This window comes from Salmo trutta, chromosome 13 (assembly GCF_901001165.1).
Source record: "Salmo trutta chromosome 13, fSalTru1.1, whole genome shotgun sequence".
NCBI classification, from domain to species: Eukaryota; Metazoa; Chordata; class Actinopteri; order Salmoniformes; family Salmonidae; genus Salmo; species Salmo trutta.
Window position 1 is genome coordinate 41,968,987 of NC_042969.1, and position 17,027 is coordinate 41,986,013.

At 43.8% G+C, this 17,027-nt stretch overlaps 1 protein-coding gene across 1 annotated transcript; it reads right to left on the reverse strand.

Moving 5' to 3' along the window:
• Nucleotides 1-13,319: 13,319 nt before the first annotated feature.
• Nucleotides 13,320-16,451, reverse strand: LOC115205796 (glutamine amidotransferase-like class 1 domain-containing protein 3A, mitochondrial). The gene is made up of 5 exons (XM_029772108.1): nt 16,349-16,451; nt 15,091-15,203; nt 14,581-14,752; nt 14,007-14,208; nt 13,320-13,830 (listed from the first exon to the last, which is right to left on the reverse strand). The coding sequence occupies exons 2-5, from the start codon at nt 15,196-15,198 to the stop codon at nt 13,638-13,640; spliced, it is 675 nt and encodes a 224-aa protein (XP_029627968.1). The 5' UTR covers nt 15,199-15,203; nt 16,349-16,451; the 3' UTR covers nt 13,320-13,637.
• Between the last annotated feature and the right edge of the window lie 576 nt (nt 16,452-17,027).

A 17,027-nucleotide genomic window follows, 5' to 3' on the forward strand; every position in this document is an offset into this window, starting at 1 on the left:
CAAAAAGCAAAAGCACAGCTAAATGCAGCACTAACCTTTGATGATCTTCATCAGATGACACACCTAGGACATTATGTTATACAATACATGCATGTTTTGTTCAATCAAGTTCATATTTATATCAAAAACCAGCTTTTTACATTAGCATGTGACGTTCAGAACTAGCATACCCCCCGCAAACTTCCGGCAAATTTACTAACAATTTACTAAATTACTCATGATAAACGTTCACAAAAAGCATAACAATTATTTTAAGAATTATAGATACAGAACTCCTCTATGCACTCGATATGTCCGATTTTAAAATAGCTTTACGGTGAAAGCACATTTTGCAATATTCTAAGTAGATAGCCCGGCATCACAGGGCTAGCTATTTAGACACCCAGCAAGTTTAGCCTTCACCAAACTCCGATTTACTATTAGAAAAGTTTGATTACCTTTCCTGTTCTTCGTCAGAATGCACTCCCAGGACTTCTACTTCAATAACAAATGTTGGTTTGGTCCAAAATAATCCATAGTTATGTTCCAACAGCGGCGTTTTGTTCGTGCGTTCAAGACACTATCCGAATGGTAAATAAGGGTCACGCGCACGGCGCATTTCGTGACAAAAGATTTCAAAATATTTAATTACCGTACTTCGAAGCATGTCAACCGCTGTTTAAAATCAATTTTTATGCAATTTTTCTCGTAAAAAAGCGATAATATTCCGACCGGGAATCTGCAATTAGGTAAACAGATGAAAGAAAATATATCACTGGGTCGACTCGGGCACGCGCCTAATTCCTTTGTCCTCTGATCGGCCACTTGGCAAAGGCGATAATATGTTTCAGCCTGGGGCTGCCTCGATATCGTTCAGCTTTTTCCCGGGCTCTGAGAGCCTATGGGAGCCGTAGGAAGTGTCACGTTACAGCTAAGATCCTGACTCTTCAATAAACAGAGACAAGAAGAACGACCACTTGTCAGACAGGCCACTTCCTGCATGAAATCTTCTCAGGTTTTTGCCTACCATATGAGTTCTGTTATACTCACAGACACCATTCAAACAGTTTTCAGAAACTTTAGGGTGTTTTCTATCCAAAGCCAATAATTATATGCATATTCTAGTTACTGGGCAGGAGTAGTAACCAGATTAAATCGGGTACGTTTTTTATCCGGCCGTGTAAATACTACCCCCTAGCCCTAACAGGTTTTAAGGTGACTCGTGATACTTTTATTAAGTCAATTTATTGAAGTGGCCAGAGACTTGAGTCAGTATGTTGGCAGCTGCCTCTCTATGTTAGTGATGGCTGTTTAACAGTCTGATGGCCTTGAGATAGAAGCTGTTTTTCAGTCACTCTGTCCCAGCTTTGATGCACCATTTCTGACCTTGCCTTCTGGATGATAGCGGGGTGAACAGGCTGTGATTCGGGTGGTTGTTGTCCTTGATGATCTTTTTGGCCTTCCTGTGACATCCGGTGCTGTAGGTGTCCTGGAGGGCAGGTAGTTTGCCCCCGGTGATGCGTTGTGCAGACCGCACTACCCTCTGGAGAGCCTTGCGGTTGAGGGTGGTGCAGTTGCCGTACCAGGCGGTGATACAGCCCGACAGGATGCTCTCATCTGTAAAAGTTTGTGAGTGTTTTAGGTGAAGCCAAATTTCTTCAGCCTCCTGAGGTTGAAGAGGCGGTGTTGCACCTTCATCACCACGCTGTCTGTGTGGGTGGACCATTTCAGTTTGTGCGTGAAGTGTACGCTAAGGAACCTAAAACTTTCTACCTTCTCTACTCCCATCGATTTGGATGGAGGGGGGGGTGCTCCCTCTGCTGTTTCCTGAAGTCCACGATCATCTCCTTTGTTTTGTTGACGTTGAGTGAGGTTATTTTCCTGACACCACACTCCGAGGGCCCTCACTTCCTCCCTGTAGACTGTCTTGTTGTTGTAGGTAATCAAGCCTACCACTGTAGTGTCGTCTGCAAACGTGATGATTGAGATGGAAGTGTGCATGGCCACGCAGTCATGGGTGAACAGTACAGAAGAGGGCTCCACTGGGCCCCAGTGTTGAGATGTTGTTTCCTACCTTCACCACCTGGGGGCGGCCCGTCAGAAAGTCCAGGACCCAGATGCACAGGGCGGGGTTGAGACCCAGACATAGACTGACCAGGTGAAATGTAGGATCCCTTATTGATGCCACTTGTTAAATACACTTCAATCGGTGTAGATGAAAGGGAGAAGACAGGTTAATGAAGGATTTTTATGTCTTGAGACAATTTATTTTATTTGAACCTTTATTTATCTAGGCAAGTCAGTTAAGAACAAATTCTTATTGACAATGAAAGCCTAGGAACAGTGGGTTAACTGCCTTGTTCAGGGGCAGAAGGACTGATTTTTACCTTGTCAGCTCGGGGTATTTGATCCAGCAACCTTTTGGTTAGCGGCCCAACACTCTAACCACTAGGCTACCTGCCGCCCCTAAAAGATTAAATGAACACCTGTAGTGTTATAGTAAATCATTTTGGTGTGTTGTTCTGCACTCTAGTTATCAATTTGTCTCCCTCTGCCATATGGATCAAGTCAAATAACATTTATTTATATAGCCCTTCTTACATCAGCTGATATCTCAAAGTGCTGTACAGAAATCCAGCCTAAAACCCCAAACTGCAAGCAATGCAGGTGTAGAAGCACGGTGGCTTGGAAAAACTCCCTAGAAAGGCCAAAACATAGGAAGAAACCTAGAGAGGAACCAGGCTATGAGGGGTGGCCAGTCCTCTTCTGGCTGTGCCGGGTGGAGATTATAACAAACCACATCCAGTGTGCTCACGCCTGTTGGCAAAGCTATGTGGAGATGTGAGATCAGAGCCGTGGCGATTTTAGCATGTATATCTTGGTGCACTGCACCCCCCCCCCCACCTCGGAATTCCAACTCTGGAACTCTGGCCTCTTTCTCGAGCTCCGACTTTCTGACCTGAAGATCACTGACCTCATGATGTGATGTCATATTTTTCACAGTTCCCAGTTGTCTTGAAAGCACCATCAAACTCATGGTACCCTTCGCCAGCTCATATCTCTGCGAAGCTGGATTCAGAGCTCTCGTCTGTATTAAAACCAAATATCCATCCAGGTTGGATGTGACTGAAGAGATGAGGAGCTCACTGTCGACCACGCCCCCTGACTTTGAGAATCTCCGACGCGACATGCATTAAGCCACACCCATCTCATTAGTGGTGGTGAGATAAAAGACATTATGTCAGTCTAGTTTGTAATTGACTGTCATGGCCCCACATTAAAAGTATGTGATGGTGAGTTGAGAATACAATCAGAAATACTGTTAGAATGTTTATACAATTGACTGCTGTAGTCCCAAATAAAAACGTAAACTGGCTGTAAACTACATTATTTTTTTCATGTGGTTGGAGTCATGAACATTTTCAGATATCAAAATGGGGTTATGGGCCAAAAAAGTTTGGGAACCCCTGCTGTGTGGTGTAAAGCATCATTTGCATATTTCCCAGGGTGCATTGTCTTTCTGAGTGAATTGTAGAGTAATTATCATTAAATTGAATCTCCATCACAATACAATACACATATCATAAGGCCTTACTTTGATGGCCTAGTTTTACCCTAACACAGTGGTGTTAGGAAACTCCTGGTTTACAAGCCACATCAGGCCAGCAAGCCGCTGGTTTACAAAAGGATGTGTAATTCCTATCAGAATCCACACAGAGTCAGAAAACCTACCCAGAGTTAGGACACCCACCCAGAGTTAGGACACCCACCCAGAGTTAGGGTACCCACCCAGAGTTAGGACAACCACCCAGAGTGTCAGGAATCCCGCTTCCTGAGTCTGTTTCTGCCTGAGATTACTGTTTTTGTTTGAGTGTTGTCTAAGGTTCCTGAACGCACCCTGTCTGGTTGCCAGGCAATGAGGTTAGGCGGGAGATCTAGTTATTACCCGCACCTGCATCTCATCAACCTTCTGCACACCTGGTCCTGATCTTCACCTCTTCTTAAACCCTGAGCTGACATCCATTTCCTGCCGGATCGTTAGCAACGAACAGTATGTTGTGCCAGCGTATCAGCCTCATGTTTCCTGAGCTAGTTTTGTTGTTTTGTGCTTGTTACTGGTTACTCACTCCCGTTTACTCTGTCTACAGTCATTCTCCCGGAACATTCAACTCCCTTGCCTGGCCGTCGGTGAATACAGTGACTTCATTGGATCAACCCATTTACTCTCATCAACTCACCTCCGCTGCCACTCCGTCTCCTGGATCACTCAAATTACACATCAAGACTACCAATAAATACTCACCTTCATTTTACTCACCTTGTCCTAGTCTGCTTCTGGGTTCTGTCTTAGAGAATCGTGACACAGAGTTAGGCTGCTTCTGGGTTCTGTCTTAGAGAATCGTGACACAGAGTTAGGACAACCACCCAGAGTTAGGACAACCACCCAGAGTAAGGACAACCACCCAGAGTAAGGACAACCACCCAGAGTAAGGACAACCACCCAGAATTAGAATATCCACCCAGAGTAAGGATATCCAAGAGTTCAAAGTTGTATTCACCTGCATTCAGATGACTATCAGGACTTGGACACTTTATTTGAAGAAAAAAAAAGACAAACTAAACCATTTAAACTGGAACTGTCACACTCGTCGTAGTGAATGGACCAAGGTGCAGCGGGTCAAGTGCTCATCTTAACTTTATTTGTGAACACTTTATAAACAAAAAAGAGCCGAACAAACTAACAGCCTTGCATGCTAGATACAGCAGTGCAAAGAACAACCTCCCACAATCCCCCAAACAAACATACTCCTAATTATAGGACCTTCAATCAGAGGCAACGATACACAGCTGCCTCCAATTGAAGACCCCAATCCCAAATACCTACACATATAATTAAACACCCTAGAACAAACACAGAAAGATACAATATAGAACAATGACCAAAACCCCGGAATACATAAATCAAACACCCCTCTACATAAACACTTACTCAAAACCATATAAAACAAATACCACCTGCCACGTCCTGACCAACTATAATAAGAAATAACCCCTTTACTGGTCAGGACGTGACAGGAACAATCATTTCAGTAACGGGTGCAATAAATCTAACTGCCTGATTGGATTAGTTTAGAAAAATATATGTTATTTATCTTTGTGTAGCATAACATTTATCAATCAATTAATGCATGTAAAAACACAAGTATTAAAAACAATCCTAATAAAAATCATCCTGCTGTAGAGCATGCTGGGAAATATGCTAATGTTGGGTATTGTTTTGACTGGACTGTTTTACTCTCCAACGTGTAAAACAATTTATTTATTTTGTATTTATTTAACCAACAAATTCTTATTTACATTGACTGCCTACCAAAAGGCAAAAGGCCTCCTGCAGGGATGGGGTTTAGGATAAAAAAATATATATATATATATATATATATATATATATATATATATATATATATATATATATATATATATATATTGGACAACACACATCATGACAAGAAAGACACCACAACGCTGTTTCCTGTTTCCTGTTTCCGGTCACAACTTGCAGACTTGTTTACGCTGTTGTGCGTTTTTGTTGCCGTTTTTACTTTGCTACCTGACGGTTTTTACTTTTTCATTACCGTATATTTTTACTTTTTCCCTCACTCAACTTTTTTTTTCATTCAACTTTCCTACCCCGGAGGTTTTATCTGGACATGGTTCGTCAGGACTTCAAACAGCCGAAGCTAAGTAACATTAACATGATGCCTTCTAATTGCAGTCGTTGTACTCATAATATACAGGAGAACGATCGCCTTACGGCAAGGATAGCTGTGCTGCAAGCCCAGCTTCAGACGCAATCGTTAGGCAAGGGTCATTTCAGTGTAGGAAAGGATGAAACAGCGTCTGTGCCACCAGCAAGTACAGATAGTAACGTTAGTATAAACCCCCTCGCACGGTCCCCGCAGCCGGACAACTTTCTCATGGCTTCTGGAGGGAAACGCTGTAGGAATGCTCAACCGGTGTCGCTTATTCAGCCGACAGAAACTTTCAACCGGTTCTCCCCGTTAAGCGAGTCGGAGTCGGAGGCCGAGACTTCTCTGGTCTCTGCTCCTCCCGTTGTGGGGTCTGAGACGCCGACGGCTCCCACCATTAGCTCTGACAAATTGAAAACCCTAGTCATTGGCGACTCCATTACCCGCAGTATTAGACTTAAAACTAATCATCCAGCGATCATACACTGTTTACCAGGGGGCAGGGCTACCGACGTTAAGGCTAATCTAAAGACGGTGCTGGCTAAAGCTAAAACTGGCGAGTGTAGAGAGTATAGAGATATTGTTATCCACGTCGGCACCAACGATGTTAGGATGAAACAGTCAGAGGTCACCAAGCGCAATATAGCTTCAGCGTGTAAATCAGCTAGAAAGATGTGTCGGCATCGAGTAATTGTCTCTGGCCCCCTCCCAGTTAGGGGGAGTGATGAGCTCTACAGCAGAGTCTCACAACTCAATCGCTGGATGAAAACTGTTTTCTGCCCCTCCCAAAAGATAGAATTTGTAGATAACTGGCCCTCTTTCTGGGATTCACCCACAAACAGGACCAAGCCTGGCCTGCTGAGGAGTGACGGACTCCATCCTAGCTGGAGGGGTGCTCTCATCTTATCTACGAACATAGACAGGGCTCTAACTCCTCTAGCTCCACAATGAAATAGGGTGCAGGCCAGGCAACAGGCTGTTAGCCAGCCTGCCAGCTTAGTGGAGTCTGCCACGAGCACAGTTAGCGTAGTCAGCTCAGCTTTCCCCATTGAGACCGTGTCTGTGCCTCGATCTTGGTTGGGCAAAATTAAAAATGGCGGTGTTCGCTTCAGTAATCTTACTAGTATAAAGACCTCCTCCATTCCTGCCATTATTGAAAGAGATTGTGATACTTCACATCTCAAAATTGGGTTACTTAATGTTAGATCCCTCACTTCCAAGGCAGTTATAGTCAATGAACTAATCACTGATCATAATCTTGATGTGATTGGCCTGACTGAAACATGGCTTAAGCCTGATGAATTTACTGTGTTAAATGAGGCCTCACCCCCTGGTTACACTAGTGACCAAACCCCCCGTGCATCCGGCAAAGGCGGAGGTGTTGCTAACATTTACGATAGCAAATTTCAATTTACAAAAAAAAAAACAATGACGTTTTCGTCTTTTGAGCTTCTAGTCATGAAATCTATGCAGCCTACTCAATCACTTTTTATAGCTACTGTTTACAGGCCTCCTGGGCCATATGCAGTGTTCCTTACTGAGTTCCCTGAATTCCTATCGGATCTTGTAGTCATAGCAGATAATATTCTAATTTTTGGTGACTTTAACATTCACATGGAAAAGTCCACAGACCCACTCCAAAAGGCTTTCGGAGCCATCATCGACTCAGTGGGTTTTGTCCAACATGTCTCTGGACCTACTCACTGCCACAGTCATACTCTGGACCTAGTTTTGTCCCATGGAATAAATGTTGTGGATCTTAATGTTTTTCCTCATAATCCTGGATTATCGGACCACCATTTTATTGCGTTTACAATTGCGACAAATAATCTGCTCAGACCCCAACCAAGGAAGATTAAAAGTCGTGCTATAAATTCTCAGACAACCCAAAGATTCCTTGATGCCCTTCCAGACTCCCTCTGCCTACCCAAGGACGTCAGAGGACAAGAATCAGTTAACCACCTAACCGAGGAACTCAATTCAACCTTGCGCAATACCCTAGATGCAGTTGCACCCCTAAAAATTAAAAACATCTGTCATAAGAAACTAGCTCCCTGGTATACAGAAAATACACGAGCTCTGAAGCAAGCTTCCAGAAAATTGGAACGGAAATGGCGCCACACTAAACTGGAAGTCTTCCGACTAGCTTGGAAAGACAGTACCGTGCAGTATCGAAGAGCCCTCACTGCTGCACGATCATCCTATTTTTCCAACTTAATTGAGGAAAATAAGAACAATCCAAAATTTCTTTTTGACACTGTCGCAAAGCTAACTAAAAAGCAGCATTCGCAAATGGAGGATGGCTTTCACTTCAGCAGTAATAAATTTATGAACTTTTTTGAGGAAAAGATCATGATCATTAGAAAGCAAATTACGGACTCCTCTTTAAATCTGGGTATTCCTCCAGGGCTTCATTGTCCAGAGTCTGCACAACTCTGCCAGGACCTTGGCTCAAGGGAGATACTAAAGTGTTTTAGTACTATATCTCTTGACACAATGATGAAAATAATCATGGCCTCCAAACCCTCAAGCTGCATACTGGACCCTATTCCAACTAAACTACTGAAAGAGCTGCTTCCTGTGCTTGGCCCTCCTATGTTGAACATAATAAACGGCTCTCTATCCACCGGATGTGTACCAAGCTCACTAAAAGTGGCAGTAATAAAGCCTCTCTTGAAAAAGCCGAATCTTGACCCAGAAATTATAAAAAACTATCGGCCTATATCGAATCTTCCATTCCTCTCAAAAATTTTAGAAAAAGTTGTTGCGCAGCAACTCACTGCCTTCCTGAAGACAAACAATGTATACGAAACGCTTCAGTCTGGTTTTAGACCCCATCATAGCACTGAGACTGCACTTGTGAAGGTGGTAAATGACCTTTTAATGACGTCAGACCGAGGCTCTGCATCTGTCCTCATGCTCCTAGATCTTAGTGCCGCTTTTGATACCATCGATCACCACATTCTTTTGGAGAGATTGGAAACCCAAATTGGTCTACATGGACAAGTTCTGGCCTGGTTTAGATCTTATCTGTCGGAAAGATATCAGTTTGTCTCTGTGAATGGTTCGTCCTCTGACAAATCAATTGTAAATTTCGGTGTTCCTCAAGGTTCCGTTCTAGGACCACTATTGTTTTCACTATATATTTTACCTCTTGGGGATGTCATTCGAAAACATAATGTTAAATTTCACTGCTATGCGGACGACACACAGCTGTACATTTCAATGAAACATGGTGAAGCCCCAAAATTGCTCTCGCTAGAAGCCTGTGTTCCAGACATAAGGAAGTGGATGGCTGCAAATTTTCTACTTTTAAACTCGGACAAAACAGAGATGCTTGTCCTAGGTCCCAAGAAACAAAGAGATCTTCTGTTGAATCTGACAATTAATCTGGATGGTTGTACAGTCGTCTCAAATAAAACTGTGAAGGACCTCGGCGTTACTCTGGACCCTGATCTCTCTTTTGAAGAACATATCAAGACTGCTTCAAGGACAGCTTTTTTCCATCTACGTAACATTGCAAAAATCAGAAACTTTCTGTCCAAAAATGACGCAGAAAAATTAATCCATGCTTTTGTTACTTCTAGGCTCGACTACTGCAATGCTCTACTTTCCGGCTACCCGGATAAAGCACTAAACAAACTTCAGTTAGTGCTAAATACGGCTGCTAGAATCCTGACTAGAACCAAAAAATTTGATCATATTACTCCAGTGCTAGCTTCCCTACACTGGCTTCCTGTTAAGGCAAGGGCTGATTTCAAGGTTTTACTGCTAACCTACAAAGCATTACATGGGCTTGCTCCTACCTATCTTTCCGATTTGGTCCTGCCGTACATACCTACACGTACGCTACGGTCACAAGACGCAGGCCTCCTAATTGTCCCTAGAATTTCTAAGCAAACGGCTGGAGGTAGGGCTTTCTCCTATAGAGCTCCATTTTTATGGAATGGTCTGCCTACCCATGTGAGAGACGCAGACTCAGTCTCAACCTTTAAGTCTTTACTGAAGACTTATCTCTTCAGTAGGTCCTATGATTAAGTATAGTCTGGCCCAGGAGTGTGAAGGTGAACGGAAAGGCTGGAGCAACGAACCGCCCTTGCTGTCTCTGCCTTGTCGGTTCCCCTCTTCCCACTGGGATTCTCTGCCTCTAACCCTTTTACAGGGGCTGAGTCACTGACTTACTGGTGTTCTTCCATGCCGTCCATGGGAGGGGTGCGTCACTTGAGTAGGTTGAGCCACTGACGTGGTCTTCCTGTCTGGGTTGGCGCCCCCCCTTGGGTTGTGCCGTGGCGGACATCTTTGTGGGCTATACTCGGCCTTGTCTTCGGACGGTAAGTTGGTGTTTGTAGATATCCCTCTAGTGGTGTGGGGGCTGTGCTTTGGCAAAGTGGGTGGGGTTATATCCTGCCTGTTTGGCCCTGTCCGGGGGTATCATCGGATGGGGCCACAGTGTCTTCTGATCCCTCCTGTCTCAGCCTCCAGTATTTATGCTGCAGTAGTTTATGTGTCGGGGGGCTAGGGTCAGTCTGTTACATCTGGAGTATTCTCTTGTCTTATCCGGTGTCCTGTGTGAATGTAAATATGCTCTCTCTAATTCTCTCTTTCTTTCTTTCTTTCTCTCGGAGGACCTGAGCCCTAGGACTACCTGGCATGATGACTCCTTGCTGTTCCCAGTCCACCTGGCCATGCTGCTGCTCCAGTTTCAACTGTTCTGCCTGCGGCTACGGAACCCTGACCTGTTCACCGGACGTGCTTGTTGCACCCTCGACAATTACTATGATTATTATTATTTGACCATGCTGGTCATTTACGAACATTTTAACATCTTGACCATGTTCTGTTATAATATCCACCCGGCACAGCCAGAAGAGGACTGGCCACCCCTCATAGCCTGGTTCCTCTCTAGGTTTCTTCCTAGGTTTTTGGCCTTTCTCAGGAGTTTTTCCTAGGGAGTTTTTCCCAGCCACCGTGCTTCTTTCACATGCATTGCTTGCTGTTTGGGGTTTTAGGCTGGGTTTCTGTACAGCACTTTGAGATTTCAGCTGATGTACGAAGGGCTATATAAATAAATTTGATTTGATTTGATTTGAACACTACATAAATAAATAGTCCAGTTAGTAGGCGTCATTGAGTTCAGTAATCCACCCGTTCAGAATGCAGACATAGGAGTTCCAAAAGTTACCAGTAAAGTTTATCCAAACAAATCAAACGACGTATCTAACTGATTATTATGTACTGTAATATTTAAATAAATGATAATATTTCATACAGAGCGAACTATTTTCAATAGGAAAGGAAAATAATGCAGCGCTCCCTCGGTCACGCCTCAATGAGACTAGTTTTGCCATGGGACTTCCTCAGGATAAACAACTATTCCTTGTTGGTTTTTCAGAATAAAAACCTGAACCCATGTATAAAGACTGTTGACATCTAGTGGAAGCCATAGGAACTGCAATTTGGGAGGCGGAAGTCTTTATATTCAATAGGTTAACCTTGGAATTGACTGGCAGGTCAAAATAAAAAGATTGGACCTCCGGTTTTTGCCTGCCAAATCGGTTCTGTTATACTCACAGACATAATTGTAACAGTTTTAGAAACTTTAGAGTGTTTTCTATTCAAATCTACCAATTATATGCATATCCTAGCTTCTGGGCCTGAGTAACAGCAAGTTTACTTTGGAGCACCTCAGTCATCCAAAATTCCGAATACTGCCCCCTATTCCTATTAACTTCCCTGGGCAAGGTGGGACGCTTGCCCAGGGAGCAGCCAGTGGAATCGCGTGGCGCGAAATACAAATACCTCATAAATGCTATAACTTCAATTTCTCAAACATATGACTATTTTACACCATTTTATAGATACACTTCTCCTGAATCGAAACACGTTGTCCGATTTCAAAAAGGCTTTACAGCGAAAGCAAAACATTAGATTATGTTAGGAGAGTACATCGACACACCGCCATCGATGTACGACAAAAACAACCACACATCCATTTTCCTAGCAACTAGCATGCATCACAAATACCCAAAACACAGCTAAATGCAGCACTAACCTTTGACGATCTTCATCAGATGACACTCCTAGGACATCATGTTACACAATACATGCATTTTTTGTTCGATAAAGTTCATATTTATATATAAAAACAGCATTTTACATCGGCGCGTGGCGTTCAGAAAATATTTTCCCTCAAATACTGCCAGTGAATCAGCGCCACAATTTACAAAAATACTTGTCATAAACATAGATACAAAATTAAACTGTCATTCAAAGAATTATAGATGAACATCTCCTTTATGCAAACGCTATGAAAGATTTCAAAAAAGCTTCACGAGGAAAGCACTCTTTGCAATAATCTGAGTACTGAGCTCAGAAAAATACACTAGGCTATACAGATAGCCGCCATCTTCGAGTCATCTAAAATCATACATTGCATTAGAAATATTCCCTTACCTTTGATCATCTTCATCAGAAGGCACTTCCAGGAATTCCAGGTCCACAACAAATGTTCTTTTGTTCGATAAAGTCCATCATTTATGTCCAAATAACTCCTTGTTGTTTGTGCGTCCAGTAAGCTACTCCAAGTGTAGAAAGCGCGTGGACGATGTCGCGACGAAAAGTTAAAAAAAAGTTGTATTTACGTTCATTCAAACATGTCAAACGTTGTAAAACATCAATCTTTAGGGCCTTCAGAACGTGAAGATTCAATAATATTTCAACCGGACGGTTCCTGTGTCTTGAAAAAGGTTTTGGAACGAGAGGGATCCATCCTCATGAACACGCTCCAAGAAGTGATGTCACCCCCTGCCTCAACAACTTCCCCTCCTTGTCATTGGGCTCTGTTCATCGTAGAAGCTTCAAACAACTTTGTAAAGACTGTCGACATCTAGTGGAAGCCGTAGGAAGTGCACAATTATTACTACGTCACCGTGTATTCAATAGGAAACGACTTGAAGAGAGCCCATGCATACAGCTTTCCACTTCCTGGTAGGATTTCTCTCAGGTTTTTGCTTGCCATATGAGTTCTGTTATACTCACAGACACCATTCAAACGGTTTTAGAAACTTTAGAGTGTTCTCTATCCACATCTTCTAATAATATGCATATCCTAGCTTCTGAGTTTGAGTAGGAGGCAGTTTAACATGGGCACATATTTTTTCCGAAATTGTCAATACTGCCCCCTAGCCCCAACAGGTTTTAAGAGTGTCCACGATTGAGTCTTTGAAAGAAGAGACTTGAGGTAAAACTGTCCAGTTTGAGTGTGCAGCAAACTAGCTGCAGTGAACTGAAAAGACGAGCAACCCAGGGTTATTAACACCAACACTGGGGGTCATTTTCAAAGTCAATTTAATTCCTGAATCAACACTATAAATGTTACACTAAAAAATCAACACTGGACAATTTGCTGTGGAGAGAGAAAAGTGCATAAAAGTGAATTCCATTCCATTTAACCATTTATTTATTCTGTTAATCTAACCTGTATGCTAAATGCACGGAGAAAGAACTAGCTGTTCATAACCCCATATGACCATGATATACCATATCAAAACCTAGTGGTCAGCTGAAAAAACTAATCAAATGAAAAGTCGTTCATTCCAGAATTTGGTTTTACTTTTATTACAATGTTGATAAAAACACAAGTTATTCCACAGTCAGACAAATAGATGATGCAACAGAAACACTATCTTCTTCTGTTTCTTCTGTTGTTATGTGTGTCCATTACATTCCTATCAGGACGGTGTCCAGGTAAACAAATAACAAAAACAGAAACAACAACAAACATGATTTTAAGGTCGCTTCCCAAATGGCTCCCTATTCCCATCTTTTGACAAGGTCACATCAGGACTATAAAGGGAACAGGGTGCCTTTTGGGAAGCACAGCTAATCAGCATTCTGAATCTCAGACGTGTCCTAGGCCAGTTTGAGCAGTTCTGTAACCATGACGCCCACCCCGTCAAACACCTCATGTATTGGAGCGTTACACATGAAGGCAGAGGAGGTGACCAGCTTGTTCTTCACATCGATGTGGACCTCCCCCACTTTCTTATTCACGTGTTTACAGCCCAGCTCCTTCATGGAAGTTGCCGTCTTGGCATAGGGCCATCTAGTGACAGGAGGGAGAAAAGCAGCAGGGTTAAAAACATACTGCTTTGTTCTGTTAAAGCAGAGACAGATCAGCACATACACTCTCTCTCTCTCTATCTTTCTCTCTCACACATATACACACACACACACAAATATGTTGCCCTGTTCACCCAGACCTGTGACATTGTAACCCACCTCTCACACTCCTTGTCCTGTCCCACGGTGATCTCACACCCCGGCAGGGCCTTAGCAGCTAAGACAGGGGAGATGCAGCACATAGCCAGGGGCTTGCCTGCAGCGTGGAACCCCTTAATCAGCTTCTCTACTTGGGGTTGAACCGTGAACTCCTTCCCCTTCACAGCCCAATCAGACAGGTTTTTAGCCACACCAAAACCACCTGCAAAACACAACACAGTTCCGTTGAGAGGAGCAGCGTGGAGATCAGCTTCTGTGGGAGGAAGTAGTGGTTTTGTGATGTTTGGAGTGGAAGTAGAATGACTGAAATGAATTCATAGTGAAAGAGTGGTGACATAGTAACAGAGATAGAGAATAAAGGAGTGGTGATATAGTAACAGAGATAGAGAATAAAGGAGTGGTGATATAGTAACAGAGATAGAGAATAAAGGAGTGGTGATATAGTAACAGAGATAGAGAATAAAGGAGTGGTGATATAGTGTCATATTGATAACAGATAAAGACAGGAGTGTGTTAGTCAGTTCCAGCATCATATAATCAATGTGCTGGTTCTAGATGAAGGAGTAATGCTCACCTGGGATAACGAGGGCGTCGAAGGCGGTGACCTCTAGCTTGGCAAGGTCATACACATCGCCGCGGGCGATACGAGCACTCTCCTCCAGGACGTTGCGTTTCTCAACCGTGGGTGTCCCCTCACAGTGGTTCACCACATGCATTTGGTCCACGTTGGGGGCAAACATCTTTACCTGGGGGAGGGAAGGGGAGATGAGGGGGAGGAGAGGAGGTGAGAAGGAGGAGGGGGAGGAGAAGAGAGGAGTGGGGAGAGGAGAGGAGGGGGAGGATCGGGAGGAGAAGAGAGGAGAGGGGAGAGGAGAGGAGGGGATCGAGAGGAAAGGAGAGGAGAGGAGGGGGGAGACTATTATCTTCTATTATCCCCAGCCCTAACCCTAATGTAGACTAACCCTACCTTATCCCCAGCCCTAACCCTAATGTAGACTAACCCTACCTTATCCCCAGCCCTAACCCTAATGTAGACTAACCCTACCTTATCCCCAGTCCTAACCCTAATGTAGACCGTCCTTACCTGAGCTCCAGCCCTGCTGAGGTGGACCAGTACAGCCGACGCCTCGTGGATCTCAGTCCCATCGTAGACCCCACACCCTGACAGAATTATGGCTACACACTTCACCATGGCTCCTGCAACACACACACACACACACACACACACACACACACACACACACACACACAAACAATATGGTCTAGAGTTAGACCATAACAACAGAATGAAGACAGTGCTGCACTAACAGCAGTTTGATTAAATTGTTCCCCAGACTGTCTCCTTACAAACCCCCTATTGTTTTACCATCAATACAGCTCACTGCACATGGAGGGGCAGGTTACATTCACCACATAGCTGAGTGACAGTGTTACATAAACCAGATTGATAGATCAATGTAGTGTCAGGAACACCAAGGCTTGTCTCCCAAATTGCACCCTATTCCCAATATAGTGCACTACTTGTGGTTAAAAGTAGTGCACTATATAGGGAATAGGGTGCCATTTAAGATGCACACCAAACAGGTGAGGTGAGGTTAGAGTGACTTGGCACCTCCCTGCAGCATCTATGAAACGTTTAAAGGCCTCAGGACCACCGGTGATAGAAATCTCCTGAAAATCCGAACATGACTGAGTCTCTGGAGGACTGTTTCCAGGTAACAAACAACACAGGAAACATACCCCGCTCTCTCTTTCTCTCTCCCTCACTCCCTTTCTCTCTCCCTCCACCCCTTCCCTCTCTCCCTCCTTATCTCTCTTTCTCTCTCCCTCACTCCCTTTCTCTCTCCCTCCCCCCCTTCCCTCTCTCTCTCCCTCCCTCATTCTCTTTCTCTCTCTCTCTCTTTCTCTCTCCCTCCCTCTTTCTCTCTCCCTCCTTCTCTCTCCTTCTCTCTCTCCCTCCCTCCCTCACTCTCTTTCTCTCTCTCTCCCTCCCTCCCTCCTTCTCTCTCTCCCTCCCTCACTCCCTTTCTCTCTCTCTCCTCCCCCCTTCTTCCCTCTCTCTCTCTCTCTGTGTCTCATGTCAACAACACCTGGTAGAGGCAGAGACAGAAACAGGAACAGGAGTGGAGGATGAGTAGAGTTTGGTATAAAGGAACAGAATCCACAGACATTGAGATAAGCATCAGTTCACCGATCATTCTAAATATTGTAAATGTAACAAGTCTAAACGACCAAGAACGTTACCACATTTCCAACTCTGAATACAACATGAATACTAAAGTACTAAAGTAGACTACTAGTTTACTATCAGCAGTAGTAGTTGATAGATCCAACTCTCTCACCTTGTAAAGGTAAACTACAGTAGTATATGGTCTGTGCAGTCTGGGTCGTCTTCTCCTACCTGCTGATTCCTGTTGTAGTGTAACTGGAAGTCAACTGTCTTTATACCCTTCCTGCCCAGGCTGCCCTGGCCCCTCCCACGGAGGTGTGGTCCGGGTTACAGCTTTACATAGAAGGCTGAAGGACTGTCTGTCTGTACGGTGAGGTCATGACGGGACTGATGCAGCGAGGGGAAAGGGAAACTGCTGCTGCTTTCCTCTGTTTGGCCAATGTTAAATCTGCTTAGTCACTATGACATCTCTAAGGCACTTCACTAAATACAGTTTCTATTAACAGACAGTATTATGTAGACTACACTAAATACAGATTGTATTCACAGACAGTATTAGGTAGACTACACTAAATACAGATTGTATTTACAGACAGTATTAGGTAGACTACACTAAATACAGTTTGTATTTACAGACAGTACTAGGTAGACTACACTAATTACATTAACATTTTACATTTGAGTCATTTAGCAGATGCTCTAATCCAGAGCGACTTAGCTAGGTGGGTCATATCTAATTTATTCCCAGCTAGATGGGTCATATCTCATTCATTCTCAGCTAGATGGGTCATATCTCAGCTAGGTGGGTCATATCTCGTTCATTCTCAGCTAGATGGGTCATATCTCAGCTA

Coding starts and splice junctions, on each gene's coding strand:
- LOC115205796 (XM_029772108.1), bottom strand. CDS start 15,198: ATGGTGAAGTGTGTAGCCATAATTCTGTCAGGGTGTGGGGTCTACGAT. Junction 14,753..15,090: donor TCAGCAGGGCTGGAGCTCAG/GTAAGGACGGTC, acceptor TCCCTCCCCCAG/GTAAAGATGTTTGCCCCCAA. Junction 14,209..14,580: donor CGACGCCCTCGTTATCCCAG/GTGAGCATTACT, acceptor TGTGTTTTGCAG/GTGGTTTTGGTGTGGCTAAA.